Source organism: Myxine glutinosa, chromosome 1, assembly GCF_964187855.1.
Source record: "Myxine glutinosa chromosome 1, kmMyxGlut1.1, whole genome shotgun sequence".
Lineage (NCBI taxonomy): Eukaryota > Metazoa > Chordata > Myxini > Myxiniformes > Myxinidae > Myxine > Myxine glutinosa.
In genome coordinates, this window is record NC_136261.1 from 117,037,092 (window position 1) to 117,060,022 (window position 22,931).

Consider the following 22,931-nt stretch of genomic DNA (forward strand, 5'->3'; position numbering starts at 1 on the left):
AGATAGGTTAGGTTAAGGAGCAGGTAAGCTCGGAGGCAACTACAGTGGTGGAGGTGTGCAGGTGGGTAGACCTGCTGGGAGAGCCACACGACCCAGTCCTGAAATTGTGCAAAGGCACAGGGAGTTGAATCGGGGGAGTGAGACCCCAAATTGATGAAGCACCACAGTTTGGTCAATGGGAATTTGGTTCTTAAAACCGCATAGAGTAAAATGGCCAATGGATTGGCAGGGAAGACCCCGGGTAGTGTAAAGTGTGTTAGTCATTTAGAGGATAGTTAGGATTGAAATCTCCTTGCACCATCTACATCCACTCACCTGAGGTGACAAAGCTCCACACCATGCCATGGTTTGTTGGGTTTATTATTTTTGTGCAAATGTTTGAATTGTGAGACGCATCATGACGTGGGTGAGACATTGTGCTTTGTTGTTCAATCTCTCCCTCCTTATGAGGATTGATGATGAATTGGGTGATGGCAAATTTGGTTAGAAATAGGGATTGTGGTGACGAATTTGGTATAGGGGAAGTATAGGGAAGACGTGACAGTAGTGACGAATTTTTAGGGTGTAGATTTTGTAAATATGGGGTAAGGGCAAGGGTAGAGTAGGTAACAGAGGGGGTGACGTACGGTAGGGACGAGCTTTTCTCCGCTCAGTCTCCAGACGCACCTCACCTTGCATTGCCTTTATTGATGTTTACCCTTGTGACCTTACCCCTCACTCACCTGTCTTCTATCCCCCTGTCTCCCACCTGAGGACTGTGCTCTCTGGGCACCGAGGGGAGCGTGCGGGAGTCCGCCATTGTGTGCCCGAACTCTCGCAACCACAGCTGCCTGCATCGATGCACCACTTATGGACCACGTGTCTGTGGCTGAGCACCACTCATGGACCCCATGGGTTGGGGCATGGCCCCCCTGCTGTAACTGCCCATGATGGCCCGAGATCTTGCTTGCGGACCCGGTGAGGTGGCACCAAGCCCACAGGTGAACCACTCATAGTCGGCCCCCTGTGGGCCATAAATAAAAACAATGGCCACGTTTTGTGCACTTTTATTTCCACCAAATAGGCCGCCAGCAAAGAAGAAAGACAACATCTGGAAGAACGACAATAGCCAGCAGAGGGAGCCGAAGAGCAAGACACCAACAGGGGTTTATTGTTTATTATGAACTGTGGTGACTGTGCACTCCGGTGCGTTTTGGTGCATTATGGTGCTTTGATATTGGTGCTGGTGCGTCGATGCAGGGTAGGCTGTCTCCCCCCCAAAAGAACAATCACAGGTCCTGGGTTAGTTTTGTAAATACAATTAGCGTCAATTGTAAATAATGCTCCCCACCGTTCATGTTTAATTTGAAGACAATTCCGCAATTCGGTTATCCTGTGGGCGTAAATCTGTTAGGCAGGGTGCAATGCAGCAGGGGGACATACTTATTTGTGTTTTAAAACTGTCACACTCAGGGTCAGGTTAAATGTAGAGGGAACTACACCTACGTGTCACACTAAAGTTAAAGTTTTGTAGGCCCGAGTCCGTGCCTAGAGGATGAGGGTGCAGTGTTGCGGATTTGAGAATCCTGTGTTTTTTTATTGTTGTGTCATGAGAATTGTTGTAACTATCACCCTCCATGTTGTGTGTAAAGGTCAAAGGTCGTCCTCCTTAGTTACTCCATATACATACACGTAGCCAATCATATACCCTCTTAAATAGTTATCTCCTTATTCTATGTAGTTGAAGGCTCTGTTCCCATTGGTTGACACTGCATTGCATCAAATTGAAATAGGATAGATTCCCTTTCATTCCCATTCCCAAAGCCTCCATATCCCAAAGCATCCATTGCCAACCGCATTTGGGCGGTTTTCTTCATCGCAAGACTCCATTAGCCACGAGGTAATCTCGGAGAAGAAAGGCGTGTCTCCCCCTTGTAATAGAGGGGAGGAGTGAGCCAGCCCTGAACAACCAATCAAGTACAAGGGGTTTGGCTTGAGAGGGCGGAGAGAGAACGCTCGGGGAGGTTCGCGAAGGTTCGAGGGTGTGGCCGATATAACCCGCGGCCCGACGCCCCCACCAGAGATGAGTAAGGGACCCCCACGAGCAGTTCTGCAGAGAGAGAACCCGTCATGCAACGCCCCCACGAGAGAGATGCGGCAGATGGGAGATGAGCTTTGAGTCCACCACGCAGCCTTGAATCCACCACGCAGCTTTGAGACCACGCAGCTTCGACCCGCTGCTACGCGGGAACCAGATTGCGGTGGCATCGGTGGCGTCGAGGTCCAGCCCGACGTCCCGTGCGGTATCAAGCTCCAGCCAGCGTCCAGCTGAACCTTCCTCTCCTTCCAGCCATTCGTTCCTGCCTCCATTCCCCATTCGTGTGAGTTTGATTGTCGTCTGTTTTGTGTGTCTTGTCCTGGGTTAAGTAAGACTGTTTATAGGTAAGCTAATATTTGCACTGTGTCTTCTTACTCCTTCTGTCTTTATTTTATTATTCTTCCTCCTTCCTTGGTTTCTTTTTGACTTGTAAATAATAGTAATAAATCATATTTGTTCTTCTTACTTTTGTCTTCTTCTTCTTCACATCCGTTTCGTCCGTCTTTTCCCTCATTGAATACCTGTGGCGCGATTTTGGCCAACGTTTAAGGATCGGGTTTAGTTTCTGTTAAATGGTTCGTGCCACGGTTGCTAAACCGCTCGGCAATTAACATCTGTCCGCGGTGGCGAACTGGGTTGCGCACCTGCCTTTCCGGAGGGAGCTGTGCAGCGTCAGGGACCACGTCGGCCAGTCATAGACGAGGGGATTAATCCCCCCTCGATAAGGGGAACAGAGGCCGACGTTGGGTTCCGTAACAATATATATATATATATATGTATATATATATATATATCTATATATATATATATATATATATCTATATATATATATATATATATATACATATATATATATATATATATATACAGTATATATATATATGAGCTGAATATCTATATATAATAAAATATATATATATATAATTTCAAAACACATCTGGTCACAAGTGTGCCTCATTGACCGGGTCAGGTCCTCAGTCGAGGTCCTCAGCATCATCCCGTTTCGGCATTTCAACCTCGATAGGTCAGTTAAGGTGGGCCAGCAAGGGCACATACGCGTCCACATGCAGCAGCTACACCTGGATGCGTACATACCCCCACCCCCAGCCAGTGAGAACACAGATGACAACAACAAAACCGCCTCCACTACCAGATTCCACAGCCACTCACCCACTCATTCACAAACCCCAAAAAACCAACAAAAAAAAAAACCAACCACCTACCCTAACAACATGCGCCACTCAAACAAAAACACATTCATGCAAAACCACACACACACACACACACACACACACACACACACACACACACACACACACACACACACACACACACACTCCTGCAACACACACACTCCTGCAACACACACACCCACACCCACACCCGCAACACACACACACACACACATCTCCATTTCTCTTCCACACTCAGTCACTACCCCTTTAGCTTGAGATGAACCACCACCCACAACCTCAACCTACACCGTTCGACGTGCCTCCATAAACTTCCGCCAAATCCAAAGTGAGCCTTTCAAGTCAACCTGGGCGACTCTGGTACACATCCTCCTTGCTGTCCCACATACTCCAAGCAGAACAAGAAATGCAGAAAATGAATTGCCAATATATCTCTACACCCCACCTCTAATGGCTGACAAGAAACTCGCCAACCCTTCTCCCGACACTCTGCCTCCAGCTTACTATACTTTCCTCTCTTCCTCTCGTGCATCTCCTCCATGTTCTCTTCCCAAGGTACAGACAATTCCCCTAAGATTACCTGTCTTGTTGCACCTGTCCAGATGCCAATGTCAGGCCTCAACCTTGTCACACAGATTTCCTCTGGGAATACCAATTGTTGTTTTAGGTCTGCCACCACCTGCCAATCACAAGCATCTGATATCACTCTTGCTTTCCACAATATATATTGTTACGGTTTTTAGAACCAGCACTTGTAAATAATAATCCATGGTAAATAATTCCCTGTAAATATTCCCATCTTCTAACGGTTAAAGGTCGCACCCTAATTAGTCCATATACAACACGTAGGGCACCATAGGAACTCGAGTTATTTCATTAGTATGTGTTTTAGGTAAGGTTCTGTTTCCAATAGTTTGAATCTGCGTTGCATTAATTAAATAAGATAGGTCCTTCAATCCCATTCATTTTGCGGCTTGACTCTCTCCAAATTGTGGTACGCGCCTCTGCTCGCCCAGCAGCGTTCGCTGCCTGGCTCAAAACGCCATTACGCACGCGGTCAAGCTGGAGAAGAAGGGCGGAGCGCCGGGAGGAGGTGTGGCCCCCCTGTCAACTCGTCATCAAAGGTGGAGCCAGCGAGCCCTCGCCAACCAACCAGGGCTGAGGTGAGCCCGCTCATGAGCGTAGCCCTATGAAGCGCGGCTTAATCTGGACCAGCGTTATATAACCACGAGCGCAAAGCCCTTTGACGGACTACTTGTTGGACTGCTTCTCGCCACAGACTTCTTGCTGGAGCTGCGCGTAAAACTTCCCCGGGGACTTCTGTTGAACATCGGCAAGTCATGAACGTTGAGAAAGAGAAAGCCAAATACTCTCCCCGATATATGAACCACAACAAATAAGATCCACTCGCATTCCAACGATATACGAGCAGCGCTGCCTGCCGGGTTTCGCCGCGGAACTGGAGCGTGGATCGGAACCGGAGCGTGGACCGGGGTGGAGCGTGGATCGGAGCCGGCGCCCACGCTGTCCATCTGCTTGGACCTTCCTTCCTTGCTATCATTACCCTTACGTGCAAGTCTGTTTGTGTCGTCCTCGGGCGTGATAATTAAGACTGCACTGTGTTCTGCTTCTTCTTCTTCCCTTGTACATTCTTACCCTTTCGTTTCCTCTTTAATTATTGTTGTAATAAATTCCTGTGTTCTTCCTTACCTTTTGATTTCTTCTTTCATTCAATCGTCCTAGTCTTTTCTGTCCATTGGGTACCTGCGACACGATTTGGCCAATCGCTCAGGATCGGGTTAGTCCTTTTGTTAATGGCTCGGGCTTCGGATTGCTAACCGCTCGGCAAATTCCATCTTGTCCGCGGTCCGAGTGGAAATTATCTCCGTTTGCAGTCGGATTGGCACTCAGGTATTTGGGACTCCATTGACCAATCACCCTGGCCAATCTCTACCGGAAAGGAGCGTTATAATTTCCAGAATCGGGGGACGGCCAGCTTAAAAGACAAGGGGATTAACCCCCCCCCCCCCCTTGGTAAGGGGAGCGCTGACCCCCGAATCCACAACAATATATATATATATATATATATATATATATATATATATATATATATATATATATATATATATATATATACGTAGTGTGTTCAAAAAGTATCCGACCTTTATTTTTCGTGCGTAAAAAAAAAGAAGCTAGGGAGGCGTTGATTGGTGCACGTATGTAGGCGATCCTAATGCGCACGCGTGAATTTTTTCCCACCTGCAGAAGCTGTCATTCGACGGCAGACCGCCGATGAGTGAGGACATGTAAGCGAGCGCTGTCGGATTTTCGTTTTTGACAAAATGACGGAAAAACTTGAACAACGCTACTGCATCAAATTTTGTGTTTTTTGGCCTCGGGGATGTTGGATGCTTCCATTGTGATGACTGCAACTTGGTTTCTGGGTCGTACCCATAAACCCAGGACTCATTGCCAGTGAGCACTGTGTTGAGGAAGCTGGGATCGCTGTTCACAGTCTCCAGCATGTCCTGTGCGATCTCCAAACAGAGTTGCTTCTGCTCAATCGTTAGCAGCTTTGGTACGAACTTCGCTGAGATTCTCCTGAAGCCCAAATCCTCCTTCATAATGGAATGAACGGTGTTGAATCTTGCGGATCGTTTCCACTTGGGAATCGCCAAGCTTTACACAAAATTTGATGCAGTAGCGTTGTTCAAGTTTTTCCGTCATTTTGTCAAAAACGAAAATCCGACGGCGCTCACTTTCATGTCCTCACTCATCGGTGGTCTGCCGTCGAATGACAGCTTCTGCAGGTGGGAAAAAATTCACGCGTGCGCATTAGGATCGCCTACATACGTGCACCAATCAACGCCTCCCTAGCTTCTTTTTTTTTACGCACGAAAAATAAAGGTCAGATACTTTTTGAACACAGTAGTATATATATATATATATATATATATACATATACATTTATATATATATATATATATATATATATATATATATATATATATATATATATATATATATATATATATGTATACATATATATATATACACTAGCTTGGCTCGGCTCGCTACGCTCGCCTCACCAATTGTCGTTACTGAGGAACGGGCTTATTTTAGCTGAGGATAATGACTGTATCTGAGTTGCTGTGTTGTCATGATTTCCACCAATCATAATACAAACAATTATTTTGCACAAATGTATTTGTAGTATTTGTGATATTACATTTTAATAGGTAATTTAGGTTGAAGATTTTGGTTGAATGTTTTTTTTTCAAGAAAGAACCTCTCGGCACTTACATAGGGAATGGGTCGGTGCAGACTGGAAGTTTGGGACGATTACACCTCACCCCCACGTAATTCAAAACACCTCACCACCACGTAATTCAAAACACCTCACCACCACGTAATTCAAAACACCTCACCACCAAGTAATTTAAAACACCTCACAGCCATAAAACACGTAATAAAAACACCTCACCACCACGAAATTTAAAACACCTCACCACCACGAAATTTAAAAAAATCTCACCACCATGAAATTGAAAACACCTCACAGCCATCAAACACCACGAAATTGAAAACACCTCACAGCCATCAAACACGCATTAAAAACACCTCACAGCCATAAAACACGGAATAAAAACACCTCACAGCCATAAAACACGTAATAAAAACACCTCACCACCACAAAATTAAAAACACCTCACAGCCATAAAACACGTAATAAAAACACCTCACAGCCATAAAACACGGAATAAAAACACCTCACAGCCATAAAACACGTAATAAAAACACCTCACCACCACAAAATTAAAAACACCTCACAGCCATAAAACACGGAATAAAAACACCTCACAGCCATAAAACACGTAATAAAAACACCTCACAGCCATCAAACATCACGAAATTGAAAACACCTCACAGCCATCAAACACGCATTAAAAACACCTCACAGCCATAAAACACGGAATAAAAACACCTCACAGCCATAAAACACGTAATAAAAACACCTCACAGCCATCAAACACCACAAAATTGAAAACACCTCACAGCCATCAAACACGTAATAAAAACACCTCACTGCCATCAAACACCACAAAATTGAAAACACCTCACAGCCATCAAACACGCATTAAAAACACCTCACAGCCATAAAACACGGAATAAAAACACCTCACAGCCATAAAACACGTAATAAAAACACCTCACCACCACAAAATTAAAAACACCTCACAGCCATAAAACACGTAATAAAAACACCTCACAGCCATAAAACACGTAATAAAAACACCTCACCACCACGAAATTGAAAACACATCACAGCCATTTAACACGTAATAAAAACACCTCACAGCCACGAAATTAAAAACACCTCACCACCACGTCATTTAAAAACACCTCACCACCAAGTAATTCAAAACACCTCACCACCACGTAATTCAAAATACCTCACAGCCAGAAAATTAAAAACACCTCACCACCACGTCATTTAAAAACACCTCACCACCAAGTAATTCAAAACCTCACCACCACGTAATTCAAAATACCTCACCACCACATAATTAAAAGCACCTCACCACCACGTAATTATAAATACCTCACCACCACGTAATTCAAAACACCTCACCACCATGTGATTTTAAAACACCTCACCACCATGTGATTTAAAAACACCTCACCACCACGTCATTTAAAAATACCCCACCACCACGTGATTCAAAACCACCACAACGTTATTAAAAACACTTCACAACCACGGAAACAAAAGTTTGAGGGAGTCGTTAAGTGACAACACAGACACTGCCCAGATGTGTAGATATATAGATAAATGACTGTACCCGAGTTGCCGTTTTGTCATGGTTTAAACCAATCATAATTCCAACAATAATTTTGCACAAATGTACTTGTAATATACGTGATATCACATTTTATAAACAATTGAAGTTGAAAACACAAGTTGAAAAAAAAAAATTCCCAAAAGAATTCCCCCCCAAAAAATAAAATTGGAAATTTTTTCAAAGAAAATACCCTTAGGACATACCGACGGGAGAGATATGTGCATACCAGAAGTTTGGTACGATTTCACAAAAGTTTGAGAAAGTAGTTCAGTGACAACACAACACAAGACAACACAACATAAGACAACACAACACGGGACAGACGCTGCACAGATATATATATATATATATATATATACACACACACTTCATTTTCTTTTAAACCACACAAATAATTTCCTTTTTCAGAATTTGGTGGACAAGTCATTTCATTACAAGATTTAAAAACAAATGCATTTTTAGCCAGTTCTTTGAAAGTTTTGAAACAAGCAAATGCTTGAAGGCCTGATTGTGGAAAAAAGCAAAGAATAGTGATGTAATTGGTCCAACTTGAGAATTGTTCCCAATTATTGAGGTATGCAAAAATGCCCTGAACCTAGCATGCAAGTGTCAAAGAAATGTGTGCAGGTTGCCTCTGTCAAAAAAAAATAAAAAAATAATCAAATGGATTGACCACATCCTTCCTTATATTCCTCCAAGCTCTTGAAGTAAGGGTACTACAGTTTTATCCCAGTTTTCATCCCACCGCTGTGTTTGGAAAGTCTTGAGATTCTTCCTAAACCTCAGCAGTTCTTCCTGCGATGATGGAAAACCCGTGAAAAGGCGCTGGAAAAAAAAGGTTTTGAAAGGCATCAGTCTGAGGTGTATCGTTCACAAGACCTTGTATGTGGGGTGTTTTACAAACGATGTCAAAAATGTACATGTGTACATTGTTGTACAAAATGTGCATTGTTGGTAATAATGTAATGAACATTGAAAAAATAAAAAAAAGTTTGGCATGTCTTTAACCACGATAAATTTCTTATTTCTAGAACCTTGAACGCCCCTCTTATCTTCTGCCCCAGCCGTCCTGGTTCTTGACAGAATAAAGGTGCTCAGATCACAGTGGTGGTCATGATCATTAGCACCGTTCCAAATGGCTTAGGTTTGCAAAGGCTCAGCTCAACTCGAGTCAATTTGTGCATACCCACACCACAAGTGCACACCATTTTCCAATTGGAAGCATCTCACCTTTAGCTGCTGGGCGAGTTCCAGAGAATCTCCAAATACAAGTCCATTCTCACCGTGTTGCACCAGCTCTGCCAGACTGTGGTGAGGATTTAAAATATCAGGACAAAGAGAAGTAGCAAGATGGCATTTAACTTGAAAGAAACTATACTCGTATCACTACCTGCAACCACCAAAATGTGGCATTGATCGATTGAGTGTGCGTGTTTGTGCAGAAATCGTAGAGAATCTAATTGCCGTGTTCATATTGTACGGCTTTAGCCACTTAATTATCCAGGATTGATTGAGGAGAAATTAAGTGTCCAAGTGTCTCGGCTTAAAAAGAAACATTTTAATTTTTCAAGCAAGAAAGTATTGTTACGTTTGTGGGGGGTAGGCAATGATTACCTGAGTCCAGGTAGAAATGTATAGATTACCTGTGCTCCATATGTCATAATGAAGAAGAAGAAACCCCATGTATCATAAGTAGGGATCCGTTAGACCATATGTTGTGTAAATGTATAAGTGTCCCCATGAGAGGGGTGGGGTTATGTTAATTAGTTTGGGATTATGGGTAAATCCCCTATATGTAAATGGCCTCTGTTATTTTTGCTCTGTTCCTTATGACAATGCAGCACACACACCAAGCCAGGCAATAGCGCATTAAAAGACACAAAATAAAAGCTACCCGGAAACAGGACTTTGAGCACCACCGATGATACCACCGACGTGTGATAACATCAAGCAGGCAGGTCCGAGAGGCCAAGCCCCGGAGAGCAGTGATTAGTGAGATTTGTCAAGCAACGAAGAGAGGGACTGGCGGATAGGAGCAGGCACGGGCGGCGTCAGATGACATCAGAGCCTTGAGTACAAAGGAACGCTCTCCCCGACATTTTATCTCTTGGCTTTCTCTCGTTTTCTGGATCTGGAAGTGAACAGTCGCTGATAAGCTCTCTTGCGGTGGGACAGTCTCAACGAACGGTCTAAGTTTACGAGCTCTTGGCTCTGGGGTTTGCTTGTGTTCGGACATCATCATCCTAATCGTGAGGATGAGCAAACTGCGGACCGAGGCCTGCGGTTTCCCATGCACGGACTGCGGACCGAGGCCTGCGTTTCCCGCGAACGAACAGTGCACGGAGGCCTGCGCTGTTCCCACCAAGGACGCAGGGGTTTTGACGATTCCCGAGGGGGTTCAGAAGATGCTCAGAGCTAAGTACCGAGAAACATTACGCATTATTTTCACCTTTATTTGTCCCCTTTGTGTGTACTCAGCTTTTGCGTCGGTGGGAAGCGCTCCATTTAGGAATCTTAATTTTTTTTGCCGTATGTTATTTTGTTACAGGAATTTCTTCAATAAAGCCGGTATTTTTGTACATTTTAAATCCCGTGTCGGCTTGAATTAATTATCGCAGGTTTGAGGACGTCCGGTGGGACCCGTGAAGGTAAGTTCGTCATTCTCCTTTCCCTCGCGTGTAAAGAACACCATCATTTTTGACTGAACGCCTCAGAGTGTTAAGCTAGTTCGGCTCTCCGTTTCCTTGGAAGGTTTTAATCCCTATGAACAGGACAGTATCGAGGAGTATGGATCTCCCCTCTGGCCTGGTGCAGCTACTTCCCATTTTCTTCCCTTTAGTCCATGGGCCCGGACCCGAAATTTCACTAATTGGTACCACCCGAGGTGGCAAGTTCTAGTAATGATTTTTGGAAAGGTGCATGTATGTGGGATACATGCTGATGTGATAGCAATTCTGGACTGGTAGCTTAGTGGTAGTTATCAGCTATTTTATACCCGCACCCTGTGAAAAGGCGTTCGACGGTTCGGATTGATTTAGTCCATGTGTGAAATTTTGGGTACGGGCCCATGGACTAATTGGGCATATTAATCAGAAAGTACTGAGACAACGTAGATCCCAAAATTATCGCTTTATGTCTTATTTTAAACATACAATCTTCACATAGTGTAATTTTGGAATACAACAGCTACTATAATACACGTACGTGATTGTTATGGAAATTGTCACATAAACATGTCACAACATGAAAAGGTCACAACACATATTAATCAAACGGTTTTCTGAATCAAGGGAAAGAAAGTCCAGAGGCTGTACTGAGCTCATCTGCTGAGCCCATCTCAAGTACATGTATGCCACAATAGCTATAAACAGTACTAGTACTCAAATGTTATACAAAATGGTTGGAAATCACATACTAACAGAACTAACAGACTGTAGGCTATGTACCCGGTATGGTCAGGTAGTGCTTCACATAAAGATGAAATGACACAACACATTATCAAAATGTCTACATGTCTACATGTATTCTGAGGGTGTTTCCAGGGAAAGCACGTCCTGTGCTCTTCAGAATAATACTGAGTATGTCAATGTACCAAACTAGCGATATCATAGTCAGTCATCGAACTGCTCGTCTTCATCGGAGTCTCCGAGTTCGAAGGATTCTTCATCTTCCTGTTGTTTCTGGTTACTGCAGGTTTGTAGCTTGCACATGTCTGTGCATGACAGTCCATTGGTCAGGCATGTGCATTTTGGCAATTTGCAGGAACGCACACACTTGCAAGCTAAGAGTTCCAAGACCACATCTGGTGCTGGTGGTGAACGCATCCAGTGGATGGCGAGCTTGCCATCTTCATCCACTGTCCATCCATGCTCGGTAGGGTTTGGCACCGCTGGGCGAGCCTGCAGACAGCACTTCCATATTGCTGCCTGGTAGTTGGCTCGTAGGACGTGCATGAAGAGACAGTCTCTACATGGTGGCAACTGGCTGGACTCGACTCCTCCCCTCTTTGCGCAGAAGAGCTGGTAGCGCAGTTCGTTGACCTCACCAGTCCTAGCAGCTGCACTATACATGCGACAGATGAACTGCTGTACCTTCTCAAATAGTTCTGGGTTGACATCCCATGACTGACCAAGCTGTCTAAACGTCTCCTGGTAGTTACTGTCGTTCCTCACCAGCTTCAGTGCTATCAGCTTCCCACGGCCAGCGAATGCGCTCACAGTGTCACACCCTGTAAAGGCGTGTAGCCCAACCAGGCTGTCACACATGCTGTCTCCAATTGAGGTTGCCAGTTTGCTGATGTCGACAAACCGTGTGCGGTTCTGTGTGCCACATTTCTGGTAGAGGGGGCAGGGGATCTCCTTCTGGAAGGCTACACAGAGCACCATGACATCAGTGTCCTCAGCTGTGACTACGACTGCCTTTGAGCCAGCATTTGCAGCATGCAATGCATGCAGGAGCAGACGGGTATCCGCTTCTTCTTGTGTCGACTGCAGCTCTGACACTTCCACCCATTCATTTTCTGTTATCTTGTAGCATGTTTCCTCACAAGTCACATACAGTTCCTTGTCATGCAGCATCTCTTGGAACCTTGGGAGTTTCCACTGCTCCACCAGGAACTTGATGAGGCTGGTCTTGTTGCAGGCGCTACACAGGAACTTTCTCCATTGCTGGATGTTGTGCCCCCCTGCAAGGCTCTTGTACTGAAGGGCTGTGCTTGCACCACGGTTGAGCCTTTCAGCATCTTTGATCGAAGGCTGGCGGTAAACATCAAATACCACGTCAACCCTCTGACTCTGTCCACACTCATGCAGGACCCTAGACAAGGCCACCTCTGCTAGCTGTGCAAAGGTTTTGTTGTTTCCATTAATCTTTTGCACCAGACTCATCCCATCAATGATGCACGTCGAAGGTGTTGGGATAGTGTCTGCAGGAGATACATTCTTCTCAAGCTCCCTGGCAACTGCGGCCTTGTTCGTCTTTCGTAGGGATCCATCAGCATTTGCCAGTGCCCACGGTAACGGACCTAGTGGGTGGGCCAGGACATCCTTCATGTTCACCTTTCTGCTCTCAGCGACAAGGATCATATGGCTGAACAGTTTTCGATCTGCCTTCAGAACAACATCTTGTGCTTTCTTTCCACGGGATGTCTTTGTGGTGACATTGGCGAATGTCTTCAGGCTTTGCTTGGACATCTTGTCGTGGAATTTGACAGATGGTTGATCCTCATCTAACCTTGTCTTCTTGAATGTCTGGTACGCTTCTTCTCCTATTTCAAGCGCCTTCAGAAGGTCCCTGGCCACGTCGGGTGGAGCCATGGTGCCAGTGGACAGACCAATCAGGTCAGTGTTGTCAGGGAACATTGGATTCAGCCAGTTGTTTTCCATGAGATCTATGAGGGACTTGACAGCAGTTTCGTCTTTCCTGATCCTTGGAGCATGTATATCTGGATGAGACAGTTTGGAACTGCCCTGACCTATCATGTCCCTCAGTGCTCTCAGATACATGGTCCTGTACTCAGCTGTCAGGTAGTACTTGCTCACAGCCCCTGGTTTCAAGCTGAACCCCTTTGTCCCTCCTGCCGTCTGGGTGTCTTTGTTAACTGTCTCTTCGGTCGTTTGGTCGACAGGGATTCTTCCGAAGGGGTTGTTGGGACCGAGTTGAACTGAGAATCCCCCTCGCATGAACTCAGCATACACGTCTGGGTGTGTGGTGGGCAGCTGGGACATCTGGGCATAGTAGTATGGGAGGTAGCGTGCATAATTCAGCCTGTCATATGCGAAGCACCATGGGATCATTGCACGAATTGATGCCAGGTGTAGCACCCAGTCTCCCTCTCTTGATGCTCGAATGAGACCCAGCAAGATCTCGACAATGTCCAGATACGACATCCAGAATGCTGAGAGGCTGCCGTTTCCACCTCTGAGGAACTCGAGTTATATTCCAAACAGTTCCATGATGCGTGCGCATGAGCGGTCACCGAGGACCTGCTTCAGGGATGCCTGTGAGATATCTTTGCAGAGGCTGTCAATGATCCTCAGTGTCTCATCCATGTGGACCACATCGTTGGCGTGAGTGGCTTCCAGCCACGAGAGGAAACCCTTCCAGGCCAGTCGAGTGAGTGCCTCATAGACATTCTTGTGTAGGTGGACTGCCCTGTTGTACTTGCGGCCATCCATGACACCATTAATGGAACCTTCTGCGATCACACCAGACTCGATGCAGAGATCTCGCAATCCAGCATCTTGAAATCGCTTCCCTATTATTCCCATCAGTGTGCAGATGGTGTGGAATACTCCGAGCCTGGTGATGATGGTGTTTTGGAACTTGTCAGGGTGTTTCCATATAATCTCCACAGCCTTTGCATACAGTGCCTGGTCAAAGACACAGACAATCTTTGTCAGGTCCAAGGAGTGCATGATGTTCAGTGACTGGTTTAGCACTTCATTGACAGTCGACATTTGTGTCGCTGGAGCATTAATGGTAGGCAGGTAGCCTACATTGTCTGGAATGACTGTCACGTCATCTCGAGTCCGGATGTTGAAGCCTGTCCAGCTGCTGATTGATTGCTCTTCTTGTTGCGACATGCGTGCCATGACCCAGACAAGATTCTTCTCTTTGGCGAGCTGAGTCTCAGCTGCAGTGTCAGCATCTGCACTTTTGCTCTGTGGTGGTCCCACTCGTTGTCCAGCGTTGTATGCTGGTAGCATTGGTGGTGGTGCATCAATACTTCTCTGCTTTGTTTTTCCTACAGTCAGCATGGTTCTGGTGGACACTGGGGTGATTGGCTTTGCTTGTACGGCAATCCCATTCACTCTGTGAGATGTTCCTTCTCCACTGGTGGTCTCTTCCAGATGGTCGATATTATCCCAGGCTAAGGTTGTGAATATGCCAGGATGGATGTTACCTGGGAGGGCAACATCACTCCCTGATAGCGAGAGCTTTTGGAGACACAGAGCAGTGTCGATCTCTTCCATCTGAGAATAGGACACACTATGGCCGAGTCGGTTGAGGATGTGTATCAACTCTACATTCCCGGTCAGTGACTTGATAGCGAATGGCAGAACGATGTGCTTCGGGGGCTTTATCAGTCCACGTGTTACAGCATATACCATGTCATAGCCGAGTGAACACAGAAGCCGCTGGACTCTTTGAGATGCATGATCAGGGTCATTGGAACCTGTAAGTAGATAGCACAGGAAGACCATGACCGACTCTGGAATGGTAGTGTCCTCTGCTTCTGGTTTGACTTCCGGTGGCCAGGCTTGAGGGGCATCTTGGTTCTTGATGTCGGCTCTCATTTTCAGGGCTGCTTTGGAGACCACATCTTCAGCATGGAGGCCTTTCTGAGTATGCAGCTCTGCTTGTAGCGATTGGTATTGTTTGGCAAGTTCGTATATGGACAGGTTGTCTGGAAACAGGAGGAGTTTCCCTTTTCCCTCAGAGAAGATGTGCAGGGAGTCTGCAAACTCGCTTTCCAGTTTCCGTCGTATGTGTTTCTTGGTTGATTCCCTTACATGGGCAATACCAAGAGAGTTCATTGAAGCCACCAGTCTAGAAGAGAGATCAGTCATTGTCATCACTTGAGGATTGCCAAAAAGCTCCCTTCTGATGAACAGGAACAGCTCATTGTAGGCCTGATCCACAGCAGCGCCATACTGAGCTTCAGCATCATCATCTTGGCTTGCATCCTGTCCACTGCGAACCTCTCTTTTGGTATAGAACCGATAGCACGACCTATGATAGTGACCTTCTGCAGCTACCAGGTCTCTGCTGACTATGGCAAGGATTCTGCTGTCCATTTTCTCCATGGCTACATTCCTGATTGTGGCGTCAGCTCGCAGTTCTCGACATTGTATGAGGATTTCTCTCGTCTTCTGTCCTTTAGCATACTTGGTGTCTTTCTGGCAGAAAATGCACTCTGCCTCATAAGTCCTTGATGTGCTTGCACATTGTCTAGCTGCTCTCTGTGATCCTGTGTCTTGAGCAGGTTCACTGGCACTGGCACATTTGAGGATGCCATCAAGATGTCTTTTCATGGTGAAGAGACTGCGACATTTTCTGTGGTACTGGATTGTTGGAATCTGTCCATCAGGAAGGTTCGTAGCTAGTTTCAAAATTGCTGCATGTTTTCTGATCTGGGCTGCCCTCAGCAATGTTCTCCATGAGTCAATGTCTTGTAGTGAAACCAGCTTGTCTGTATTGTCATTGGAACAGTGGATGATGCACTCCACTCGTGGCCGCTTTAGTGGCAGGCTGCTTGCTCCGTCAGAGGCCATGTTCAGTCAGTTTTCACCTGCAACATAGAATTATCAATCCACATTACTATGTTGCACAAATTAGTAGTCTGCCAGTCCTTAATTATATTTAATTACACTTAATTAGACTGGTGAAACCAGTGGACTGATATCTGAAAGCAAATCAAGCATTCATGACTGGACTTATTCTAACCAGGCTGCAAATGTATATCACCACTGATGAGGGGAAATCAGCACTTTACATATCTGTCATATATTTTCTGCTTAACTAAATAGACATAATTATTGCAGAGCCTCTTGTTCTTGCCTCACCTACCAGGAAGTATCCACCAGTGGCCAAGTATACGGAATACGGAAGAAAACTGGACACTGCCAGCATCCAACATATATTTTGTTCTTAACTAAGACACTAAAACTGAAGAAAAAGTTAGTTTCCACACATGAATAAATACAAGAATATGTATTATATAGTATAACATACATGTCTTTATTACAAACATCCATTTGCTAAGATATTTAAGCATGTTACATTGTCTATTCAGCTAAAAAAATGATTTGGAAGATGATACTAGTAACAACAGCGCGGAGTTGCGGTATCGCGATTAATGCAAAAACAGCTTTCCTGCAAGAAAAATGAAAAAGCTACCCATTTGGAATTGCTATCACATATTATTTTACTTATATGGGTGTAACAAATAAATTGGCACCATGGAACTTTTGCCACCTCGGGTGGTACCGATATCTGGTCTGGCCCATGGACTACTTGGAGCTGATAGAGTTCAAAACTCTCCGAAATAAAAATTGATCTATTATCTTGATTGATCTCTTCCCCTAAGTCCTCCTAAATTATAAGCTGAACAGTTACATCAATTCCTTCATCCCTCTATTCTCTTGTCTGTGGAACTGACTCCCTATCTCTTGACCCATGCAGTCCCCTGCTCTTTCAAGATTACTACCTATGGTTACGTCATGCTTTCTTCTATACGCTTGCTGACTCTCCTTGTGCTACTCAAGTGATGTCTATGTGTCCCTGCTCCCACTTTCAATCCATATAAATGGGCCACAAGTTTGATATGGGGTTTTACATGTCCTTATCATGCAGAAAGTGTTGATATGTGTATTGTTCAAAATCTATTCCATAAAAAATGAGCCACTGCATCCTCTCATTGGCACTTCCCATGATACTGTTCAATAAGAGAGATTAAACTAGAACAATGCGACTGTGTCACCAATATGCCTCTGCATAGTCCCACAACGGGTAGATGCCATCACTCTGCATATGTATGGGTAGGGGATCACGTTTGTGAAGTTTCATGTTGATCGGATGATGTTCGTTTTTCTATCCAAGATGGCTGCCAAACGACGTGACCTATGACATCATTTTCAAACTATATGCAACAGTGCTGTTAGATGATATTTGTAAAATTTCGTATCGATAAGGTGAGGGGTTTCAGAGTTACAATTATTTAATATTTTCCTTCAATTCAATATGGCTGCCAAACCATGTGACCTATGATGTCATAAATTTAATATTTCAATACAAATGGGTCATGGATCATGTGCATGTAATTTCAGATTTTTAGGATAAGGAATTCAATTAAAACATTTTTGGCTGGTATACCACTTCACCTATGATGTCATCATCATCAAGCTTTTGTTCCCCATTTGGAGTACTTGACAATGTGCCAAGTTTCAAATTTTTCCATTCAGCGGTTTCCGAGAAATAATTTTTTAATTATTTGCTTTTAATCCAAGGTGTCTGCCATACCACGCGAACTATGACGTCACATTTATCATAAAAACGTTCTGCATGGGTGTCACTCCTACCCTGAAAGTTTTGTCTCAATCGGACATATGGTTGCTGAGAAAAACGAGGTTTAGCCCGTACGGATGGACAACCCGAAAACATAATGCCTCCGGCGACTTTGCCGGCGGAGGCACAGAAAATGGAAAAATCTTGACAAAACAAAAGTTCAGTCAGATGGAAATTATTTTATGGTCTGTGGTATATTAATGTTTACGACCTGCCGTAGATTGTGCAATCAGTTTACTCTGGTGTTCGGCCAGCATTTAATGACATCCCAGGGTTGTTCAAGCCAGAGCTCCATTCACGCCATTGAGGATTTCCAATATTGTCTTTGAACCAATTCTTGAACATACTGTCATATGTACAGGGTGTGCAAAACCATATTCCATGAAGCACGTCCCTTGCAGACTGCATTACGCATGGGGTGTGGCCCCAGATAACTGAGTGGTTATTCATTAATTGAGGCCTAGTGTGGAATGGAAAGCCCACACTTTGCTGATGACTCCGTATTGTTCAAAATAGCAGGAAAAGGAGATGCCTCCAGCCCTCCACTCTCACGATCACAATTGTTTTTGCAATGATGACAATATTTGATTTTTAATTATATGAGCTGCTATGGGTGGAGAGGAGATGGGGAATAATTTGATGATGATAAGAAGACACTTGGGGAGGGGGGAGAGGGGTAGAGCTGGGGGAGTTGTTATCGTAAAAAAAAAGTATTGAATAGGATGGGTAGATACAAGCTTAAGGGATGGCATACAACTCCAAATGATTAGGCTACCCTGCTTCCAAGGTGGAGCCAACTAAGAACATGAACAGGATTGGTTTTCATTACCCATTTACACTCCCATGCATGCAATCAAGTCGTTCAATGAGGTAAACGAACATGTTAGATGCAAGGCACCCCACCTTTGTATTGCATTGGGGATGGTCATGCATGGCTGTCCATAACGTCACAATAACACAACTTTGGGGGAAAAAAATACATCCTGTTTTGCAGTGTTAGGGAAAAATGCAATTGCAGGTTGTTTCTGGTGTTTGTTCCCCCTCCATCCCCTCCCTCACCTCAAACTGCTTAACGGCTGACTCTGCACGTGAAAAAGCTGAATGCCTCAACTCTGTGTATGCCTCTAAATCTTGTGTCCCAAACCCATCCCTCTCTGTACCCACCGTACCCAGTCGTACCCAGCTGCTCCTGGACTCTATGTCCTTTCCTCCTGACAAGGTGGAAAAGTTTCTGTCAACTCTCGACTCTGATTCTGCAACTGGTCCTGACGGCATCAGCCCACGGGTCCTAAAATCATGTTCTTCCGCTCTTTCACTCCCTCTTTCTGTTCTCTTCAGCCTCTCTTTTGCTCAAGGTCATCTGCCGTCTGCTTGGAAATCAGCCAACATCACCGCTTTGCACAAAAAAGGTGCAAAAACAGATCCTAGCAACTACAGACCAATCAGCCTTCTCCCAATTATCAGCAAAGTCATGGAATCCATCATTGCTTCAGATATGAAATCTTTCCTCTTCTCCAATGGCTTGATCTCTGATCATCAATTTGGTTTCAGACCTGGTCACTCTACTCTGGACATGCTGCTTCTGCTTTCTCAACACTGGATGGAGGCCCTGAACGCCAAACAGGAAATTAGAGCTGTCTCCCTTGACATTTCACGTGCCTTCAATACGGTCTGGCACCCTGCTCTGCTCACCAAACTCTCCTCCTTTGGTATCCATGGAAATCTCCATGCATGGCTGGCGGACTTCCTCTATGGTCGTAGTCAACGTGTGGCCCTGAATGGGTTTCTCTCATCTCCTCTTCCTGTTCAGGCTGGAGTTCCCCAAGGTAGTGTTCTGGGCCCTGTGCTTTTTCTGGTCTTCATAAATGATCTCTCTGACTCTCTTGAAAATCCTCTCTATCTCTTTGCTGACGACTCTACTCTCTGTCGCTCCATTCCTCATCCCTCAGATCGGCAGTCTGCAGCCTCCTCACTCTCTGCAGACCTGGACAAAATCACAGACTGGGCAAACAAATGGAACATGTCTTTCAATCCTGATAAATCTCACACTCTTACGATGTCTCTCCGAAAAGACCGACGGGACAACCCTCCCATCCACTTTCTGAATAATCCTCTCCAAGAAGTTTTGTCACTCAAGCTTTTGGGTCTCAGTATTTGCCATGATCTTTCCTGGGAAAACCACATTTCAAATCTGGCCTCCAAAGCCAGTCGCCGACTGGGCATCCTCCGTCGTGCGAAGTCCTTCCTTGGCACACCTGAGCTCCTCGCTACATACAAGGCTTTCATCCGCAGCTCTATGGAATACTGCTCTCCCCTCTGGTCTGGTGCTCCTGCCTCACACCTAGCTCGTCTTCACGCTGTTGAAACCAAAGCGTTCAGAATCATTGGAATCTCCCGCAATGAAGCTAACTCCAAGGGCCTTTCACTCACTCACCGCAGGCAGGTTGGTGGTCTTTCCGTCTTCTACCGACTCCTCTCTGGCCTTGCCCCCCCCCCCCCCCAGTTCTCTCTGGGCTCTGTCCCCCAAATATTCCTACAGGTCGCACAAGATCTGCCTGCAACCCTCTTATGGTTAAACTGCCAAAATCAAGACTTTCTGCTCACCTTCACTCCTTCATTCCTCTTTTGTCCCGCCTCTGGAACAAACTCCCTCACTCTCTTCAATCCCACTCCACCCTCCAGGTCTTTAAAACAGCTGTTCACCACCATCTCTTATCCTCCCCCATCCAAAACCTTGATCTTCTCTACCCCCGCTAATTTCAGTCCCCTTGTGATTTATACCTCTCCCCCCTCCCCCCCCCTCTTCCCACGCCTCCTCCCCCCAAGCCCTCTCCCTCCCACACTTCTCCCTGCTCTCAAATGTTGTGGTTGTGTGCTTCCCCTTCTCTCCCCATCTTGTCTTCCGCTCCCTCTTTTTGTATATTTTGTTTGTCTGGTTGATTTGTTTGTGAAATAAATGTGAGCTCTTTCACGAGCCTCGATTCAGTATACAAAAAAAAAATAAAAAAAATAGTTTGGTGTCTCTGAATACCTTTAAGAACAATGCATGTGAGAGCGTACAGGAAGAGACAAACATAGGAAACATCAATTTAAAGTCACTCAAAGGGCATTGAGCCACCATGTGTGGTCAGTATGGCCTGCTAGCGCCCTGGCATATAGTCCACAAGCATATGGAATTCTGCAGGAGGTATGCGGCACCATTCTTCCATAAGAAAGTCAATCAACTCACACCTGTTTGATGGAGGTGGAAAACACTGTCTCAGGCGCGTCGTATCAGAATATCCCTTATATGCTCGATTGAGTACAGAACTGGTGACTGAGAAGGCCATGACATATGGATAACATCAGTGTCATACTCGTCAAACCATTGGGCGACCACAAGTGCTCTGTGGATGGGGGAATTGGGGGGTCTCCTCTTGCAGTAATGCTAGCCATAATTATAGGCAACCAGGCCTGTGCAGTATTTTTTATACATGACTAAGCATGCTGTGTTATTATTTACTTAATTAACACACGGGCCACACCTGTGTGGAAGCCATTGCTTGATGTTTACCCAAGTGTTCCCATTTTCTTTGTCCACTACTGTTGCACAACAGCAAAAAATTGCACAAACCAGGGATAATTCATGGCGCACACAGGAAGGGCACAGCCAAACATGTCCACAACCTTCATCGGGAGATCAAGGCCACTGGAAGAGTTATGAAGGCAGACACCAAGGTCTGCCGAACCTAAAAATAAAAAATAAAAAAAGTCTGGCACCACACATCAAGGTAAATAAGTGAGCTGAATATCTACAACAACACACACAACAACAGGCATTTTAAGGCCATTTTCCCTGCTAGAGCGGGGGTTAGCCTTGCGGGCCCCATGACAATCTTCTCCATTTTGCCCTATTTTCTGCATCTCCCCTTTTTAACCCCCTTGCCCGCATTTCTTCTTCCACCACCTTTAGCCAAGTCTTTCTCGGTCTTCCCCATCCTCTACTTCCTTCTACATTCATTTCCATCACTCTTCTCAACCAGTCACTTTCATCCTTCCCCAACACATGACCAAACCATCTCAACCTGTTTCTCTTCACAGCATCAATCACAGGCTCTATTCCCATCATATTTCACAATTCATCATTTGTCTTCCTCTCTCTCAATGATACTCCACACATCCACCGAACCATTCACATTTCCACCCTTTCCAGCGTTCGTTGCTGCTCTACATTCATTACCCATGTCTCGCTTCCATAAATCATAACACTTCTCACACATGCAGCATACACCTTTCCCTTCAGCTTCAACGACACTCCCCTCCTCGTCAGCATGCCACTCAGTTACCAAAACTTCTTCCATGCACATCTCATTCTAGCAACCGTTGCCGAGTCTGATCCACCTTCTCCATTCAGCATGTCTCCGAGGTAGCAAAATGTTTTCACACCTTCCAGCTTCATGCTGTCTGCAAGATCCAACTCAACATTTCCTCCATCTGCAGCTCCCTCTGTGCACACCTTACACTTGAATGTAGCTGCCACACTGGTTAATGACCCTCTCAAACCACTACATTTTCGATGAACCCACTCAGCACACTCAGAGCTGAATATCTACATTATAATGCAATTGTGTTGGACTTTTATATAATTAGTTGGACATTCGTAAATCTGTTGAGTCTGTTCAACATTCCTATTGATCTAGAAATTATAATATCTGCCAGTGTAATTTTTTTTTCTTGATTTACCTATTACGAATTTAACCATTCGATGAA

At 45.1% G+C, this 22,931-nt stretch overlaps 1 protein-coding gene across 2 annotated transcripts in view; it reads right to left on the reverse strand.

Annotated features, from left to right (window-relative positions):
- ALG1 (ALG1 chitobiosyldiphosphodolichol beta-mannosyltransferase) overlaps positions 1-22,931 on the reverse strand; it is a 115,748-nt gene that overhangs the window by 51,412 nt on the left and 41,405 nt on the right. The window contains exons 11-13 of one of the 2 annotated variants that reach the window (XM_068117584.2): positions 21,796-21,910; positions 9,345-9,420; positions 8,120-8,939 (exon numbers count right to left, since the gene is read on the reverse strand). In XM_068117584.2, coding sequence (XP_067973685.2) covers positions 8,799-8,939; positions 9,345-9,420; positions 21,796-21,910 — 332 coding nt within the window. In that variant the 3' untranslated portion in view covers positions 8,120-8,798. Of the gene's footprint in view, positions 1-8,119; positions 8,940-9,344; positions 9,421-21,795; positions 21,911-22,931 lie in introns of those variants that run through there. The other variant, XM_068117594.2, reaches the window with a different exon arrangement.